Source organism: Schistocerca serialis, chromosome 1, assembly GCF_023864345.2.
Source record: "Schistocerca serialis cubense isolate TAMUIC-IGC-003099 chromosome 1, iqSchSeri2.2, whole genome shotgun sequence".
In the NCBI taxonomy this organism is placed as follows: domain Eukaryota; kingdom Metazoa; phylum Arthropoda; class Insecta; order Orthoptera; family Acrididae; genus Schistocerca; species Schistocerca serialis.
The window spans coordinates 431,135,700-431,156,237 of NC_064638.1; the positions used below are offsets into that span (position 1 = coordinate 431,135,700).

The 20,538-nt window shown below is 38.4% G+C and overlaps 1 protein-coding gene across 3 annotated transcripts in view; it reads right to left on the bottom strand.

The window, feature by feature from the left end:
• LOC126472401 (pleckstrin homology domain-containing family D member 1-like) overlaps window positions 1–20,538 on the bottom strand; it is a 185,571-nt gene that overhangs the window by 24,535 nt on the left and 140,498 nt on the right. For all 3 annotated transcript variants that reach the window (XR_007586406.1, XM_050099935.1, XM_050099934.1), the window contains exon 9: window positions 2,429–2,615. Coding sequence is in view for 2 of the 3 variants with exons in the window: in XM_050099935.1 (XP_049955892.1) it covers window positions 2,429–2,615 (187 nt within the window). In the remaining variant the exon portion in view is untranslated. The remainder of the gene's footprint in view (window positions 1–2,428; window positions 2,616–20,538) is intronic.

Sequence of the window (20,538 nt, forward strand, 5' to 3'; positions counted from 1 at the left end):
ACGTCTGCTCAATGGTGGCTGAACAACTGGCTCGTCACAATATGCCAGTCACTACTCTTGATGAACTGTGGTATCGTGTTGAAGCTGAATGGGCAGCTGTATGTGTATACGCCATCCAAGCTCTGTTTGACTCGATGCCCAGGCGTATCGAGGCCGTTATTACGGCCAGAGGTGGTTGTTCTGGGTACTGATTTCTCAGGATCTATGTGCCCAAATTGCATGAAAATGTAATCACATGTCAGTTCTAGTATAATAGGTTTGTCCACTGAATACCCGTTCATCATCTGCATTTCTTCTTGGTGTAGCAATTTTAATGGCCAGTAGTATAATTGTTTATATCTGACTCTTTCTCTTTTGTATGAAGTGAGTGAATTAACTGGCACTTCCATTCTAAAGCGATTTTCTCACTACACCAGATGTCCTGTAACATTTCTGAATCAGTACGCAGACACCTACTCTCAACATTTCTGCAATTATTCAGTCTTTTCCTTGTGTCTTAGTGTACCTCAAGTTGTGCATTATTTGTCTCATTTATTTGAAAGTGAGAGGTGATCAGTCCAGCTAGTGGTAGATGCCTCAAAAGTGAATTGGTAAATGGGACTTCCACAATTCAGTAAGTTTTGAAAATAGCCTGCTGTAAGATCACACTTTTTTTTTTTTCCTAGTGTTCCATGTGCATGCCTGAAGCATAAACTTTATTGTGAATAAACTTGTGGGCTTGATAATTATGGAGCTGTTCTTTAAATTTATTGCAGTAGTTTCTGGTAATAATTTTTTATGAAGTCTCCATCAATTGCAATCAGCATTGTGTGCTTGAATTTACATTTTTCTGTTCTGATGATTTTTTTAATGTTTATTTTTGAATTTTGAGGAATTCTTACCAATTTGTTTTCTGACTTGTGAAAGATCCACAGCAGCCATGGTGTAAGTCTATATCTACCTCTCTGTCAGAGGTACCCTTCCACCACGTAGTTTATTTTTATTGATGGTATGCCAACATTTGGAGAAGTCTTCATTGAATCGTCTCTATCTTCTCTATCTCTTCTAATAATTCAACCTGGTAAGAGTCACCAACAGGTGAACAGTATTCAATAATCGGTCAAGTGAGTGTTTTGTTAATCGGTTATTTCATGGATAAATCACATTTCTTTAAGATTCTACCAATGAATTTCAGTCTGGCATCTCCTTTTGTACTATTTGTTTCATTGGGTCATTTCAGTCCAGTTCACTCTGGACGGTTACTCCTACACATTTTACAATACTGTTGTAGTGTAATTGAACAGTAGTGTATCTCTCCACCTATTTGCACACAGTATATTACATTTATGTACATTCAGGGTCAGCTCCCTGTCTCTGCATTATCCGTTGGTCCTCTACAGGTCTTTCTGCATTTTACTAGTCTTCTGGCATTGCAACCTTCCTATAAATCTGACATTAGGCACCAGTTATTTAACAGAAATTGTAAACAGCAACAGACTTGTAACACTTCTCACAATTATCCTTCCACCTGTCAATCGTTAAGTATGAGATGTTGGTTTCTGTCTGCAAGGAAGTCCTCAATCCAGTCACAAATCTGGCTCAATACTCAGTACATTTGTATTGTCTTTGCTAAACAACAGTGAAAAATTGTACTGAATGCCTTTTGTAAGTCAAAGAACATAACATTACACTGGACATTTATAAAAATCATTTCAGATAATCCTGTGTATTTAATACACACACACACACACACACACACACACACACACACACACACACACACACACACACACACAAAAAAATCACATTCTGGTCTGAACTGCCAGAGTTGGCAGTTATGTGTGCACAAGGTGTGCTTGCTTGTGTTAATGCATGATGTGTGTTTCTGTTTGTCTTTCTTTTTGTGATGAAGGCTTTGGCCGATAGCTAATGTGTAAGTGTCTTTTAATTGTGCCTGTCTGCAACTTAATAATGTGTCACCTTATGGTAAGTTGCTATCTACCTTTTCCTTATACTGTTGTATATAATTTACATCAATCTCTAGGAGGAATTGAGCTGTTCTATATGTCCAAAGCAATCCAACATAGTATTATGTGTTAGTTTCTACTGTTTATCCAATTCTGCATATTATATAGTCTCCACCTGCCACAATTAATACAAGCCAAATAAAATTTTGTCTTTTAATTTTAAATATTTGTGTCTAAAAGAGCAACTCTTTATAATAGTTCAATAACAACTGCACATGACAGTTGCAAAATACTGTAAAGTGGAAACTGTAGTTATGGTTCATCCAGTACATATTTAAGAATTTAATTTTTTTATTTTAATAGTAACATAAGTCACAGGGGAAAAAATATATGCCATTCATATCATTACGAAACAATATGATCATGGAATAACACAAGTTTAGAGTTAGAAGGAGAGAAATTCAGATAACATTTTGACTTACGTCGCAACTTTTTCACATCAGGCAAAATTTTTGTGCGCAACTCTAAAGGGTTAATTTCTGTCTCAAGAGCTCCTTCAAGCTTGTAAACAGAATCTTGAGCAAGTTTTAACTGTTTTTCAGCATCTATACGAGCAGACATTTCTAACAACAAATCTGACTCTGGAAGATCCTTTTGTGTTAGCAGATCCTGGAAAGAAAGGAAAAAAAACAGAGAATTGTTTAACATAAAGAGCAAAGCAATCCAATGCGGATAATATTTTACATCTTTTCAATGACAATATTATGAAATGTGAAGATTGCTACACACCATATAGGAGAGATGTTGAACTGCAGACAGGCCTCCTTCTAACATAGAAAACACACACAGATCCAGACATGCACAACTCAACACAAACATGACCACTGGCCAGACTCTCTATATAGTGAATAGCGATCTATACTTTTCATAACATTGTTGTTATTAAATCTTTTCATATAGGTATGCAATCCCACATAAAATACAAGAACAAATATGTGTGGATCACAAACTGTCTGCAACAGACATTTAATACATTCTTTGTACTATTTTTATATACTGACTAATATAAATGGTATGGAATGATATACCACAATATGTTAATGGTGGCTCAATATTTGGGGCTTCAAAGATTGTTTCATTATCAAAGTGGTAATAAAATCAGAACTCAGTAAATTAATTATTTAGACACTGCGGATTCAAGTTTGTAGTTGTAAAACTTTAATTTTAGTATAACAATCCATCCTGGATTTTCCATTGTTTGAATTCAGTATATTTGCAATTACAATGGTGTGCTTCTGTCACCAGGGCAAATATAATTTTTGTTTCCAATGAGTTCAAAATTGGTGATGAGGCATTGATTTCTAGATTGAAAGTTGTACATGCTGACTGCCATACAATACATTGTAAGCCTGTGGGACCTGTTGAGGTTGAGGCGGATGATGATGAGGCCCTCAACACGAGCACAGAGGCATGTCTTTCGCTTTCGTCGGAAAGTGATGAAGAAGAGGGTAATGAGGTGGTGGCATCCCCACTATCATCATGCAGTGGCTGGCAAAAGGCTCCGGCGACAGCGCCATCATCTTCTGACAGTATTTCCTCAGAAGATTAAGCCAATGGCTAAGTTTGTAAAGCAATTTAGATATAATTGTCTTCTTGCTTTCCTCTATGATGCTACGCATAACTACTCTCAATTTAAGCAAAATCCTGATATATATCCTACTGGTATAAAGGACAGTAATTTTTCATTCATGTTATCAGCAAATTTAATTAAGGTCAGATCATGCATGCCTGACACATGGGACATTCCATGGTCAAGGTTACCAAGGCACAGGGTTACTCACATACAATTATGTTAAGAAAGTATGATAAGTTTCTTGATGTGGAGAAAACTGTTATTAAAAAAGTCAACTGCAATAGGCATACACAAGTGAAGACATAGGTCACTGCCAATTGTCACAGACTGCAACAGTGAACAGATGGGCCTTGCTTGGTGCAGTAAACCACTCACCAATCCAATGCTGGACAACAACTGGTGAGCAGCCATACCATCAAGGACCGGGTCCTTGCTACTAAGATAGACACCACCACCTCTGTTAATTCATATCAAAATGCACAGGTGAGGCTCAGGCGTTCCATGCCCTGACACATCACCATTGTCATGATGAAAGAGGGTATAATTGTTAAATTGATACATCAGTCATAGTTTCATTCTCAATCAGCATGATCAACAACTATTTAACACTCAAACAAATCACATGTAGCTTCTTGATACATATCTCAATGCTTCTGCATGGTTACAACTAAGAAAAGCTAATACCATGGTGAAACACTGCAAATTACACAAAACTGTACCTGAAAGAACACACTCATTTTGGATCATTCATAAAAGGATAACAAATGTTATATATAAAATATATTGGCTTCTAATACCAGAGTAGGAAAATAAAGAGAGTCTATGACCAACATGTTGAGGTCATCAAAACAAGACTTCAAGCCAATGAACTAGAAGAAGGCAGTGAGGTTAACATGATCAGTAATTTACTCTGACAAACAGTGTACACTGACAACAACATTAGTTCCAAGAGTGAAAGCCCTAGCAAGATTTAAAATATCATTAGCTAATTAAAAACTATTTTTTTTCTGCCTATTACAAGAGTTTCTAGCATAGTATTAAACTGTTATGACGACATGAGTGGACCACACTTGAACAATGTTTAGAAACAGTCAACGACTCAAGATACATTTTGTGACAGAAATAAATATGCTGTAATAACAACTATCTACCAAAAAAAAACACCCAAGATTAACAACTTGTCTTTAATTTTAAGTCCAGTTTAATCTTTCTGACTCTTCAAAAATTTTGAGAAAATGACATACTATAAAAACTCACTTTTATGTGCCCAACTTGCTTGCTGCCTCTCAGTTTGGCTACTGTAAAGTCATATATGTTGTCATGAATGAAACCTTGACAGAATAAAATTTACAAAATTATCCTGTTGGTATATTTTGCAATATTATGTGGACTATAAAATTCTACTTGATAAAAAAAGTTCAGAATTTATAAAAAGCTCACCTGAAATGCAACAAGCATTACGAAAATACGCTAAAAACGAAGTTTGAGAACAATATCTTGAAATTGCTCACAAGTGCAAGGCAGTAAATGTTATCATAAAGTGAGAGCACATTTGATGAAAAAGAATTACTAATGTCAGCCGCATGAGGTCACTGAAATCTAAAATTTGATGTTGTAAAGTGAAAATTAGTGCCAGACCAGGGATCGAACCAGGATTTCCTACTTTACGTAAGTGGTCATCTTAACTGCTCTGACTATCCAAATAAATTTTCCATCTGACCCAAATTCCCAACTTATCACACACTCCTTCCATAGTGCTGCCCTGTCCACCATCACCACTGCTCATAGCAGTTAACGTGATTCCTGCAAGAAGTCAGACCTAGGATGCAGCCACACTGAAGATGTGTCATGAAATGCTGTCAAGGCATATAGATATTATTATTATTATTATTATTATTATTATATGTGTCATTCTACAGTGGTTTATATATGTGATGAAGAAGGATTAGTGACATCAGCCGCATGATGGCACTGAAATACAATCTCTGACATATGTGACAAGGACATTATACTCTAAGACAAAAAAGACACATCATGAAGGAATTATCTGAATGTAATGGAAATCGGTAGACATGATGTACATGTAGGGACAAACAAATGATTACAATTTAAGATAAAATTGGATGATTTATTCAAGAGAAACAGCTTCAGGGAGTGAACAAGTCAATAACTATGGTCCACCTCTAGTCCTTGTACAAGCAGTTATTCGGCTCAGCATTGATTGATAGATTTGTTGAATGTTCTCCTGAGGGATGTCCTGCCAAATTCTGTCCAATTGGTGCAGTAGATCATCAAAATCCCGAACTGGTTGGCAGGCCCTGCTCATAATGCTCCACACATTCAAGGCAGGGTTTAGCAAGAACGAAAGCAAGCGGTAATAATTTGTACTGTGTGTGGGCAGGCATTGTCCTGCTGAAATGTAAGGACAGGATGGCTTGCCATGAAAGGCAACAAGATGGTGTGTAGAATATCATCAGTGTACCACTCATCATCATACCTCAATCTGAAATGAGACGAATCACTGAAGACAATTCTACTCTAGTCAATGAGATTCCAGGCTGAAGACGTGTCTTGAAACATTCTGGAAAGCAGTGGGATACTGTCGCCCGCCATATGGCCCAACAACCAGGTTCGGGCTGGCATTTCTTTTCATAACAGGACCCCTTTCGTTGTCATTCGCAGTACCCTTATAGCACAATGGCACCTTGGCCAGCAAGGTCACCAGATCTCTCCCTAACTGAAAACATTTGGAGTATTATGGGCAAGGTCCTACAACCAGCTCACAATTTTGACAATCTGACGCACATATAGGACAAAATTCGGCACAATATCTCTTAGGAAGACATCTAACATCTCTATCAACCAATGCTAAGAAAAATAACACCTTTCATAAGGGTCAGAGGTGGACCAACGTGTTAATAATTTGCTCAGTTTGTGACACCCTTTCTCTTCAATAAATCATGCTATTTTTCTGAAATTGTAATCATTTGTTTGTCTTACATGTAAATGACATCTACCGATTTCTGTCCCATTTGGGTAATTCCTTTGTGGTGCATTCTTTTGCTTTCTTGTAGTGTGATTCAATGGCTACAAGTGGAAATCTGTGTCAGACTGGGACTCGAACCTGGATTTCCCATTTTACATGAACAGTTATCTCAACTACTTCAGCCATCTGAACATGTTTCCTGCTCAATCTAAATTCCCAATTTGTCGCACTCTATACTTCTGTAGTGCACCCCCCCCCCCCCCCCCCCCCCCTCTTCCATCATATATAGAAATGGTCAAGGAATCATAAATATGTGGCGTCTGTTATTTAAGACATGTCTGTAAGAACAGACACCATACACAATAGCGAGAGTGTTGTTGGCCCCAGAATAATATTATGGATGGATATTAAAAAACTGTGTAAGTTCTTCTATGGCAACACTAGAGGCAGAGTATAAATGGTCAATAGGCAGATGGAATATCAGCAAGATTGAAACGTAACAACAAACATGGAAACTATTCCAACACCTTCAATGGGCTCAGTACTCAAGCAAGCAATGTAACAAAATGAGATCTTGGCAACAAACGGATATCAACATAATGGTGACTGTACAAAATGTCACAAGAAAGCTCTGATCAAATGCAAGATTAACTACTCAGTTACTGACACAGCAGGAAAGAGCATTTAAAAGATGAAGTTGCAACATCCTGAAGTGATGGAGTGCGCTGATGAACTCAGGAAAGTAGGGCATGTTCAGTCACATCCCTATAGAAAGATAATGTCATTGGTGTAGCCCAAAAAATACATATATCTTGACTACCACAGCTTAGTTCTCTGTTGTAGTTCAGTATTGCAGTTAACTAGTACTAATGCAGCACTGGTGACTCTCCATACACAGTTCGAATGTTATTCAAGATGGCGGCGTGTGTAGATATCCGCGATTTTACTCCAAAAATAAGTTACAGTGAAGCCGTTAAAAATTCGTGTGTAAGGTGCAAAAGTGAATTATTAAAGTATAATGAGCGTATTGCTAGTTTACAATGTGTAATCAGCAGTCTAAGAATAGAAATCGACAGCCTGAAGTCCGAAAATATGGAACTGAAGTCGAAGCGAAACATGGATCCATTGCTTCAAGACAGACAGAAGGACATAAACTTTCGCCAGAACATGGCTACATTGGTGCAAAATGACGCTGATAAATCATCAGAATGGAAGGTAGTACACAACAAGCGTAAAACAATCGGCACTAAAACTTCGTCTACAGCAAATGTTTCGAGGTTCGAGAATGTAAACAATTTTGATGTACTTTGTTCTAGTAATAGTCTCACAGAAAGTGAAAACCATCGTAAGAAGAGTGTACCGATAAACTATCGGAAAAAGGTTAGGTTTGATCTTCAAAAGCCACAACGTTCAGTTAACAGCAATGAAAGTGGCAGTGGTGTGATCCAGTCTGCTGTGAGAGAAACATCAACAAATCATTTTCACATTTTCGCTGATAGTCATGGTAGAGGCATGGCTGATATAGTGAAAAGCAGTTTTAATGCTGCCGATGTTTGTGGAATTGTGAAGCCAGGTGCTAAACTTCAAGAAGTTGTAGCGGAGTGTGATCCTGAAAAAGTAAAAAACGAGTGTGTGATCTTAATAGGTGGCTCAAACAACGTTGCCTGCAATGAAGGGAATGATGTCATACAGTCGCTCAGGAAGAAAATATTGGCACTTCATCAGTCTAAGGTATTTGTTCTGAACATTCCAGAGAGACATGACTTAATTCCACAGTCCGGTGTAAATGAGGCTATCTCACAAACGAACTCTAAGTTAGCAAAGTTGTGTAAGCATTTTAAAAATACTTGTGTTGTAGATATAAGCAGTTTTGGATGAGAATTATTTACAAGACACAGTATGCACCTGAACAGATCAGGAAAAAAAGCATTAGGTACCCTCTTAAAAACAAAAATATTGGAAGAAGTCCACAAATGTACCCCAAAGTTGGAACCAATCGCACTTAAATGGCTCCAGCCATCAAGTCAGACTCGGCTTCAAACTCAAATGTTTCAGGAAATTGTTAGTAATGAACGTACTGTGTCTGTAGCTACAGATAATTTTTTAGGCAAAAGTTTACAGTTGTCTCTAATTCCAAAGAAATGACGATTTTTCACCAAAATGTGGGAGGTCTTGGTAATAAAGTAAATGACATTACTGTTCTGTTAGAGGAACCACAAGAAATAAAAGATACTGATGAATTATGTTTTAGTGAACATCATGTGAAAGATATGAAAGGTTACAGCTAAGTGGTTACTGTCAGGCAGCGCATTACTCTAGAACCATCATGGAAAAAGGTGGAGTGGTAATTTATGTAAAAAACAACATATCTTACAATGCATTAGATTTAAAGAGCCATTGTATAGAACAACAAACTGAAGTATGTGGTGTTGAGATTACTGTAAATGACTTCACGGCTGTAGTGTTAGCACTGTGTAGATCTCGCTCAGGGAATTTGAATGTATTTCTTAAGCACTTAGATTCTTTATTATCCATACTGTACTCAAAGTCCAAGGACTTGATAATTACTGGTGACTTTAATGTTGATTTCCTAAATGAGAGCAATAGTAAAGCTGATTTAGTACATTTAATGGAGTCTTATAATCTGATCGCAATAGTAGATTTTCCAACTAGGGTTACTGTTAACAGTAAAAGTCTGATTGATAATATATTTATAGATAAGTCTAAATGCAATGAGATCACTGTGCATCCAATCCTTGGCCTTCCTGATCATGGTGGTCAATTGCTTAGGCTCAATTACATCAGTGTGTGCAACAGTTCCGAGGATTCTTGGAAATCTTTTAGGATAATAAATGAACAGGGCCTTAAAAAATTCAATGATAGCCTTAAAAGAGGTAGATTGGACCCCAGTTTATAGGGAAACAGATGTAAACAAAAAGTACAATTCATTTTTAAATGAATTCATGTCTGTATTTGAGTCCATCTTTCCCAAAAAAGTAGTTAGAAATAGTCATATAGGCAATGCCAAGAAGTCTTGGATCACTACAGGGATAATAACATCTTGTAGAACAAAGAGGATGTTATACAGTTCTCTCAGGACTTGTAATGATCCAAAGAAATGACAACACTACAAACTTTACTGTAGCATTCTCAAGAAGGTTATAAATAAATCTAAAAGTATGTGCATAAAATCAGAAATTGAAAGCTCAGAAAATAAAATTAAAACTATATGGAATGTAATAAAGAGGGAAACTGGCAGGACAACAGGGAACATGTCTCAGGTAGAAATTAAAACAGGGGACAGTATCATAAAGAAACCTGAGTTGGTTGCAGAAATATTTAATAACCACTTTTTGAGAGCAGCAGAGAAGACAGGCTGTAATGGTTCTATGGAAGAATCATTGTCCCTCCTACAGAAAGCTATTAGCAACAGAATCCCACAGTTATCCTTACCTCCAGTTACTGTAAGCGAAGTCATAAGAGTAATTAGATCATTAAAAAATAAAAATTCTGCTGGTGTGGACAATATTTCTAGTAAAATACTGAAACACTGTTATAAATTTGTTAGTCCCGTCTTATGCAATATATACAATGCATCCCTACAAGATGGGATTGTCCCTGACAGACTTAAGTTGGCTGTAGTGATTCCTCTTTTTAAAAAAGGTGATAGAAGCATTGTTACAAACTATCGCCCAATATCCGTATTAACTACCTTCTCGAAAATTCTAGAAAAACTCATGCACAGAAGGATTGTAGACCATCTCAACTTCCACAGTATCTTAAGCAAAAATCAGTTTGGTTTTCGTGCCGATCTTTGTACTGAACAGGCAATATTCTCTTTCAGCAACCAAGTTTTGGAAGCCATTAACAAAAAAATGTCTTCAGTGGGTATTTTTTGTGATCTTACGAAAGCCTTTGATTGTGTAAACCACCAAATTCTTTGGAAAAAGGCAGAATACTATGGTTTAAGTGGTACTGTTGGCTTGTGGCTAGAATCATATCTACAGGATCGGAAGCAGACTGTAATGCTAAATGGCTCTTCTGGAGAACCTGCCTCGTCTGAATGGGGCACGATAACATGTGGTGTGCCTCAAGGCTCCGTTTTGGGCCCACTGCTTTTCCTCATCTTTATTAATGATCTTCCTCTTTGTTCTGAGACAAACAGCAAATTTACCCTGTTTGCCGATGATACCACAATTCTAATTGACGATTTGATTGATCATGATCTTGAACAAACTACAAATACTGTTTTTAATGACATCTTAAATTGGTTCTCCTCAAATGGTCTCTCACTCAATGCAGATAAAACTCATTATATGAGGTTCCATACATCACAAAGTAATCCCGATGAAATTAACATAAAATGTAGAGATCAACCAATACAGAAAGTTGAAGATACAAAATTCCTGGGTGCTTACATAGACAGTAAATGTAATTGGTCAGTTCACATTCTTCATCTATGTAAAAAACTTAGCCCGGCAACATTTGCATTACGGGTAATTTCTTCAGTGGCTGAAGTTGACACTATTAAGGTTGCCTACTTTGGCTACTTCCACTCATTGATGTCATATGCTATCATATTCTGGGGGAACCAACCACTTGCAAAAAAAGTTTTCACCATCCAAAAAAAAGCAATCAGAATAATGCGTGGGGTCCATCAAAGACACTCTTGCAGGCATTTGTTTCGGAAGATAGGTATCCTAACAACTGCCTCACAGTATATTTTTTCCTTGCTGACCTTTGTGTGCAAAAATTATTCCATCTACCAAGACAACAGTAAATTCCATGGTTATAACACCAGAAACAAAGACAATCTACATTTCGAAATGAAACGTCTCACTCTGGTACAAATAGGAGTTTACTACTCCAGCATTAAGCTGTTCAATGCTCTACCACTACATATCAAATGTGTTCACACAGAACTGCCACAATTTAAACAAGTTCTCAAAGATTACCTGACAGAGAAATCTTATTATACTGTGGATGAATATCTGAAAGAAAATGTATACCATCACTAAACTTATTGTGTCTAGAAGTAGTTCAATTGATTTTATTGTGCATTTGAGCATTAGCACACTTTTTGTAACAACAGATTGGCTGTACATGTATTTACTCTTGTAGGCCTAATATCTGATTTAACTTTGTGCTCTTATCTTTAACCTTTATTTGAAACTCCTTTTTCTGTTAAATGGTTGTTATGTTATCTAGCTGACATTGTATCTGTTACTGTATTTATAGTATGTCTTACTTAAAATATGTACAATTTACCATTGAATTGCCCTTGTATTTATTGTAAGTTTAAATTGAAACCTGTACAATTTGACACGTTCCATATCCTTGTGATTGACTCACTAACTGGATCTACGGAACAAGAAATAAATAAATAAATTACTGAGATGACTATGATCTACGATACTAATGCACACTATATCTGCTACCATAAGCTGCTGCTGCCTTATTCAGGCCTCTGCTGATGGGAAGACTTTGGTGCCTTCCAACACGAGGATCCTGCAGGCCTCACTGATGATCCTTGGCAAGCTGGTCAAGCACTACTGCTCCAGACGAGTGCAATAATTGTTGCCTGTGAACTTGCAGCTATGAGCAGACTCCAGCATCGCAGTCCAGTCTCTCACAGAGAGGTCTTGATGTAGGACTCCATCACTACAGGTACCTCATGCACAACCACACGACCTACGTAAATGAGAATGCCCTGGTAAAGTGCTGGCCACTGAGGTGGCATGGGCAACAGCCTCCTTGTTACAGCTAGCTGGCCATGACCTCATAAAGCACTCAAGTGAGCACCTGCCTCACCACAGAAACTGAGAAATGCTGCTGTCAATGCCTACCAGCATGACCAGCACCCTTCTGCCAACTGCATTGCTGGCAGTCACGAAGGAAGACAACTGTGTACCTATGATCAATAAATGTTTATTTTGATAACACTAAATGTTTATTTTGATAATAATGTCTTACTGTCATCTTCAGGTGTTCCACAGATCTCACCACCACATTCAGCATGATCCTATCTTGACAACTGTAGAGGCCACATTCCCAGTGCTCTATATCTGGTGTTATCGATTGGCCACCAGCAGTAGAGAGACTATGTATGGTATGACACCTGTATGTCTACAGCATCATTTGCCGATGTTGTCTCTCTAGCTCCTCTTCGAGATCACTTGCTACAGTTCTGCAATCTGTTGCTATGCAGTGCGATGAATGAATGTCTTTTGTTGACCTCGTGACTGTCTTTTATTGACCTCTTTTTGTATTTCTTTATTTACCCATATAGAAATTTGTCTCGAGATGAATTGTTGTGTATTCACGCTGTGTTGAGTATATGTAGGAAGTTCAGAAGGCTTGATCACGAGGCACAGCAGTGTACAGAATGCCACTGGGTAATGATTCAGTGCAAGGAGTAATGTAGTTTGTCTCTTGTCTGTGCATTGGAGGTACAGTTTCTCCATTGTTTACTGTGTAACACCATATGGAAGTTACACAAATGCCAGAACTGTGCAGCAACTTTGCATGAAATAGTTGAAGCCTTTAAAGGGAGCCACACTGCTGAGAACTACAGCCAAACAGAGGAAGCTGCATGATGCATTGTAGTGTTTCAGGATATTTGTAAACACCACAACAGACAACTGGAAAGCCATTGACAAGAGATGCTTGCGAGTAAATTGAATAAGGATAAATGTAATGGGAAAGAGAAACTGTGTGTTTTCCTTTCTTGCATGCAGTTAATGTGGAGCAGTGGTCGAGCCGGCAAGAAGGGACAAGTAAAAATGGTATTACAGTCACTGGTCGTCTGGGAGTCATTTGTGCCATGGTGCAGCAAGTGCATCTATCCAAGAGCCATGGAGTAAACGACACACCGATGACGACGTAATGAACAACTGAAGAGCGGTAGTTGATTTTCTGGTTTTTCTCTCAGGTCCTACAGTACACATGTACGGACGTTTGAATGTACTCAAGAGAGTGGTATTACCGTAGCAATTGTTAGTTGTGTTGAGAAAAGTAATAGTGAAAATGTTGGGTGAAATATACCCCTGTTTGTGAGAAGTGTGGCTATTTATTTAGTAGCACAGTAGAGAGAACTTGCAGAAGCAATCCAGGAATCTTCACCACAATTGGATCGACAGGTAACAGTGAAAATGTTGGGCGAAATATACCCATGTTTGTCAGAGGTGTGGCTATTTATTTAGTAGTGCAGTAGAGAGAACTTGTGGAATCATTCCAGGAATCTTCACCGGAGTTGGATCGACAAGGAGGTGGCACGGGAGAATCCAGACCACCAAAAAACTACTCTGAGAAGAGTGGATAAAGGTAATACTACTTTTATCTGGCTGTGTATTGGGGTGGGCAAAATATTGCCCTGTTATACTGGCCTGGAATGTAACTTCCTGCTAGTGCTGGTATAAGACCCACAACAAATCTTACAAAATAAACAACAGCAGGGAAAGAAGGAAAACTACACCCCAGCATTACAAACGAAAGTTGCAGCATTGGAGGCCATTAATGGGCAACCACAATCTGATTTGGGGGGGAGATGAAAGCTTCTTTAAATATAGCACTTGCTTCCATTAATCCCTTAACAGCTAATTAAACAATTCCTTTCTTGGGGAAAAATGACTGGAATGTGCGTGTTTTTATTAGTGGTGTGAATGCTGCCACTAAACTGGGCTGATTAAACTTCCTTAAATATGGCAAGGTTACAGTTAGCAAATAATGGAAGTATGTACATAGTGTATCATGAGTAAGGTGCAACATCTGATGAGCTGGCCAACAGAATTGTCCAGCACTTATCATAAGCTAAACTGTCACAGGTTTTTTTTATGGAGAAACTCAGTGGGCTGTTGCAGAAAAACAGCAAATCAGTGGAGCCCTTCTCGGACAAGATTAGGATGGTTAACACACATACTTATGAACAGTTGCAGAATGCAGAGACTGACAGAGTCATCACGCATGAGGCGGAAAAGAGGGCTTCAGATGTATTTGTGAGCAGCATTTCTGCTGACATGTCAAGAACAGTAAGGGTAGAGAACATAAATGATTTGTCTACTGCTATTAAGATCTTCACACATCAGAAAAATTAGTATCACCACATATCAAGGGAAAAATATACATTGCTACTTGGAGACAGAGTGACCATAGCATTTTCTCCTCCGAGGTAGTGTGTTATAGGTGTGGGCATATGGGCCACATGAAAGCAATGCTGAAATGTTGTGTGTGGTGTAAAAAGGTAGACATTAGGTGTGTGATTGTCGGTACAAGCAATGTCCAAGTAAACATTCATTACATAGGAACAGGAGTACCTTGTCTGAGACAAGAAAGGACTGCAAAAACATATTCGGAGGTGGAGTGATACTTACTATTCACAGTAAATTGTACAGAACATAAATTTTTGATGGACACAGATGCTCATGTGTCAGTTGTAGTCTGGAACTCATGGGCATAAAAAGTCTGAGGTCTCCATGATATAGGTTACATAGGGTGTAGAGTCATTGGAAAGCAATGAGGAATTGGATAAGTCACCCTGCTTTATATGCAGAAGTGTAGTACATTTCAGTGAAAGGGGCAGAGTTTTATGGTTCCGGACAAAGTCTGCCAAACGGGTGGATGATTACTAATTAAGACCTCCTACAGGAAGGTGATGCACATAGCTCAAGTGAAGACCTTTGCCACAAGCAAACCCTCAATGCATCTGCATCACATAAAAAAAGGAAACAATAGGAAAGTGATGGAAGACTTGTTACTGCAGTTCATGTACACATTTAATCCAAATGGTCCATTACTAGTGGCACTAGTCACGCAGCACAAGATACCAAGGGAAACAATGCATCCATACTGAACATAGCAGAAACTCTGGAAACTTGAGTCAGTGCGAATATTTCTTGGCAATGGTTTTGAAAAGTGGATAACATCAACTAGAAGTAACAAGACCATTTCTAGTACTATCAAACACTGTTTGGAAGCATGAATGCACCAGCTAGTTTTCAAAGATTGTTGGATGAAACAATGCGTGGTTTATGTAGACAAATCACAGTGTTTTTGAAGGACATGGAGGAACAATTTTGTTGACCAGAGGAGGAGTTTGAAATACTGGGAACAGCACAGCTAACACTGGGTACTGATAAATGTCACTTTGCGGCAACAGAAGTACACTATCTTGGGTGTATGATCGATCAGTCATGAAGGTGTAAAAACTGACCCCTGGTTAGTATCAGCAGTGAGGAAGTTCTTGCCACCACAGACAGCTAAACAGCTGGAATCATTTTAGGCCTTTGTAACTGTCATAAAAAAATCATCAAAAATTTTGCTGAGATTGCTGAGCCTCTGAACCAGTTATTTAAGAAAGGAGCTCAGTTTAAATGGTCTACCAAATGTCAACCTGTATTTGATATCTTGAAACAGACACTGGCGTTAGCTCCAGTTTTAGTACTTTCCAACTTTGAAAAGGAATTCATTTTGTCCTGTGATGCGAGCAATGTGGTGGTGCAATGGATTGCAAGAAGAGTATTGATAACAAGAAACATCCAGTAACATATACTTCCAGACAACTGAACGAAGCAGAACAAAATTATTCTACTACAGATAGAGAAATGTTAAGAGTTTTCTACAGCATTTCTTACTTCTGTTGTTATTTGTATGGCCAAAAGTTTAAAGTTGTACAGATCGTGCCATGTCAAAGTGGTTGATAGGATTTAGGATTAAAAGATCCTTTCAAGTAAGTTAACAAGGTGGGCACTAAGGTTAAGTGAATTTGGTTACAGGGTGGTCCACAAAACAGGGAGAGAGCCTATTAACATCGATAGTTTAAGCAGGAAAATTGTAGTTTTGCAAGAACTGGACAAGAACATTGCTGAGTGGCTAAGAGCAACACATATAGCTGACATTAGTGTTGTGTCTGTCGACCTGCCAGCACTTTCATTTGGTAAGTCACATCATCTTTGTTTTTAGATATATATTTCCTACGTGGAATGTTTCCCTCTATTATAACCATGACATTAGTGTTAGGTATTCAGATCACAGCTACAGTTCAGAACACATGATGGCTTATTGTGCACAACAACAAGGTGTGGAGCATACATGGTGTGGTACCCATAGCATTCTGGGATGAAGTTTAGAAACAAAGTACTTGCGGTCCCAGGGCAACTGACGGTGGGTGGTTGAAAAAGTTTGGAGGACTAGGAAGCTGGATGTTGGGCAATATGTTGGAAACTGTGTTACCTCATGCACAATGGGCTGATCTTTAAGTCACTGACCAATTCCATTACAAAGACTACCAGAAAGGTCAAAACTATTCGAAATGATAGGATTGTGTATTTTACGACCATTCAACACAGGCCACACCAACTCAGATGCTTCGTGAGCGCCTGCCGGCACCGGTAAAAGCACCTGTGCTCTGCTGTAGTGCTGGTGGGGTTTGGGAAGGTGAGGGAGGCAGACAAAGCACTTGTTGTGGCAGAGATAGGAGAGGAATGTGTTGCAGCAGCACTTGGTGAGACGTGAGCCATGTTAATGCCAGTTTTGCGTACAGACAGAAAAAAATAATTTTATTGTGTTTCTTATTCTGCACTAATTTAAAACATTCTTTCTTCATCTTTGGCATCACTTTGAAGCCACTTACTTTCTGATATTTGGAACAATTTTTTGGCAGTTGCAATTCGAAGTATAGCTTCCAACGAAGCATTAAACTTGATCTTGTTTTTGTTTTGTTAATATTCATAACTGAAAACATTGATCACAAATGAACATTGTTCCAGACATAGCAACACATTTCAGGACAAGGGCATGAATCCTCAGGAATTCTTGTTGACCAACACCGTGGTCTGTCAAAATTGAATCACACTGTAGTTTTATCAGCTCAACATGAAGACTTGATGGGTATCCTCTGTGTGCACCGAAAAAGGCATCATCAAAACTTTTGAGTGCCGGTTTTATTTGTCTTATTTCTTCAAACCTGTCTCCAAATTCTTCACCCAATGACAAATGCTTTTGTGTACTCAATGATGAGTTCATAAAAACCTAAATTCAAGGATTTTAGGGAGGGAAAATTGTCCAAATGTCATCTTTGAAGCTGACTTTTTAAAAGCAAAAGCTGCAATTTGAACTTTCAATATGGTCACACATAGTACCAACTAATTAATTTTTACCTTGAAATGAGATATTTAAATGATGTAAATACCCATGACATCATTCATGAAAGTGACGTCAGTGATCCATTGCTCATCGTCCAACTCTGACTGTGGAGAACCTTTCATATCAGTGAACAGAGCTATTTCTTATCTCAAACTGAAAAATACTGAGCATACTTTCGAGCAACTTAACCATTGTAAGGCACAATAAAAAGGAATGTCTTTGTGAACTGATTCAAGATCCTCCAAAAATCGTTTAAATTTCCGACGATTCAAGCCTTGCTTTCTATAAAAATTCACAATTTCTGCAACTTTATCCATGATTGGCCTAAAGTTGTGGAAAACCTTTGCACATAGCTGTTCTTGATGTAAAAGGCAGTGGATTGTCAAAATTAAGGGAAGCCCGGCATTGGCACTTTTTTTTTTTATAAGCCCTACAAAACCCACCCCTTCCGACAATATTGCTGGGGCTCTGTAAGTTACAGTGCTGTACAGGCACTCGAGTAACAACTGCATATTGTTCAAAACCACCTCTACAGCCAGGAAAATACCTTCCCCAGTTCTGGTACTTTTCAAAGAAATAACATCTAACAGTTCCTCGGTAACAGTGAAATCTTTTTTTTGACACCCCTTACGAAAATTTTAAGTTCAGCGATGCTACAACTGTCAGTGCTCTCATCAAGGGTAACTGAGTACTCTACAAAGTTAGACATTTATTGTGCAACTGATCCTTTAATTGCACATCAATTTCTTGCACTCCTTGAGAAATTGTATGTTCAGACACTTGTTTGCAAATTGGCCATCCATAAAACGTCTTCCACTTTTTGGAATTTTCAGTGCAACAATGTAGCTTGCCTGATCTGCACTTTCTGATGAGCAATTCATCTCAGATGTCTGTGCGACAACAACAGCAATAATTAGCTTTAAAATGTTACCACACAAAACAGTCTCATACTTTAGTTTAACAACAATATATAAAGAGAAACAGCGCAAGTTTCTATATGAGTATGATTACAAAAAAGTATATTTTTGTTTTTCTTTCAAAATGAACATTATAAACTAGGCTTACCTCTTCAGATTGTGGCAATTCTGATTTTAATTTAGTAATCAGTTCACTTTTGTCTGGTCCAACAATCCCTTCATGTGTTGAGGGCTGTTTATTTTCATAGTGACGGAGCACTGTCAATACTTAGGTATTTACAGTAGAACGGCTTATTAAGAACAGTGCTTTCCCATCAGACATCATAAACAAATATGGACCTTCCCACTGAGCATTAAAAATGGCATACCTAAATGTGAACCTTTTCTGTTGATGCTGAATGCTCGCAAGACAGATTAACATTGTCCCATTTAATAAGATTTCGAACGGATACTCCAATGCACCAAAGATGAAGCAAGAGCAAGTGCTGTCGCTGTCACACAAATGCAGCTACAACCACTACACGAGAGCAAAGTGGGGAGGGAGGTGGAAAGCACCAGCACCACTCGGCACAGCACTGGGGCATGCAAGCACTAAAACCCTCGAGCTGACATGGCCTGATTTCATGGGACACCAGCGAGTAGTTGGTACATATTGAGCATAATAGGCTACTCCTCAAGGTTCATAGTGATGACTTCAATTTCTGAGAAGCAAGCACGTATGGTAGCACAAACAATGGTGAATAACTGGTTGTCACGTTTAACATTCCAAATACTTTAATTACACATCATGGCATTAATTTTGTGCACAGTTTTAGAAGACAGTTCTGTCAATTGTTTCACATTCATATGCTTAGAACAAGCCCTTTCCACCCTCAAGCCAATGGAAGCATGGAGAAACAGTTCATCACGCTATTTCTGAGATGTTAAGCTATTATGTGAATAGTAATCACAACAGTACATCACTTCCGCATACAATTCCAAAGTGCACACAGCTACCAGCCTTCAACCGTATGAGGTAATACATGGCAAAAACACCTTTGCCTTTCAAAGTGATAAAACTGAAGCTTGGAACCAATTGAGAATCTGTAAAAATGGCTGCAAAAAGGAAGCAGTCATTTTGCAAAAAGTGAAATGCATCAGCACAAAAGCTTTAGAGCACCAAAAAAAGATGGGACAACCTGTGGGGAAGTTGCCTCATTACATGGTTGGTCAATTGATTTTGATAATGAACGTCAGGGTGGTTGTAGTTGTTGTGGTCTTCAGTCCTGAGACTGGTTTGATGCAGCTCTCCATGCTACTCTATCCTGTGCAAGGTTCTTCATCTCCCAGTACCTGCTGCAACCTACATCCTTCTGAATCTGCTTAGTGTATTCATCTCTTGGCCTCCCTCTATGATTTTTACCCTCCACGCTGCCCTCCAATACTAAATTGGTGATCCCCTGATGCCTCAGAACATGTCCTACCAACCGATCCCTTCTTCTGGTCAAGTTGTGCCACAAACTTCTCTTCTCCCCAATCCTATTCAATACTTCCTCATTAGTTATGTGATCTACCCATCTAATCTTCAGCATTCTTCTGTAGCACCACATTTCGAAAGCTTCTATTCTCTTCTTGTCCAAACTATTTATCGTCCATGTTTCACTTCCATACATGGCTACACTCCATACAAATATTTTCAGAAAAGACTTCCTGACACTTAAATCTATACTCGATGTTAACAAATTTCCCTTCTTCAGAAACGCTTTCCTTGCCATTGCCAGTCTACATTTTATATCCTCTCTACTTCGACCATCATCAGTTAATTTGCTCCCCAAATAGCAAAACTCCTTTACTACTTTAAGTGTCTCATTTCCTAATCTAATTCCCTCAGCATCACCCGACTTAGTTCTACTACATTCCATTATCCTCGTTTTGCTT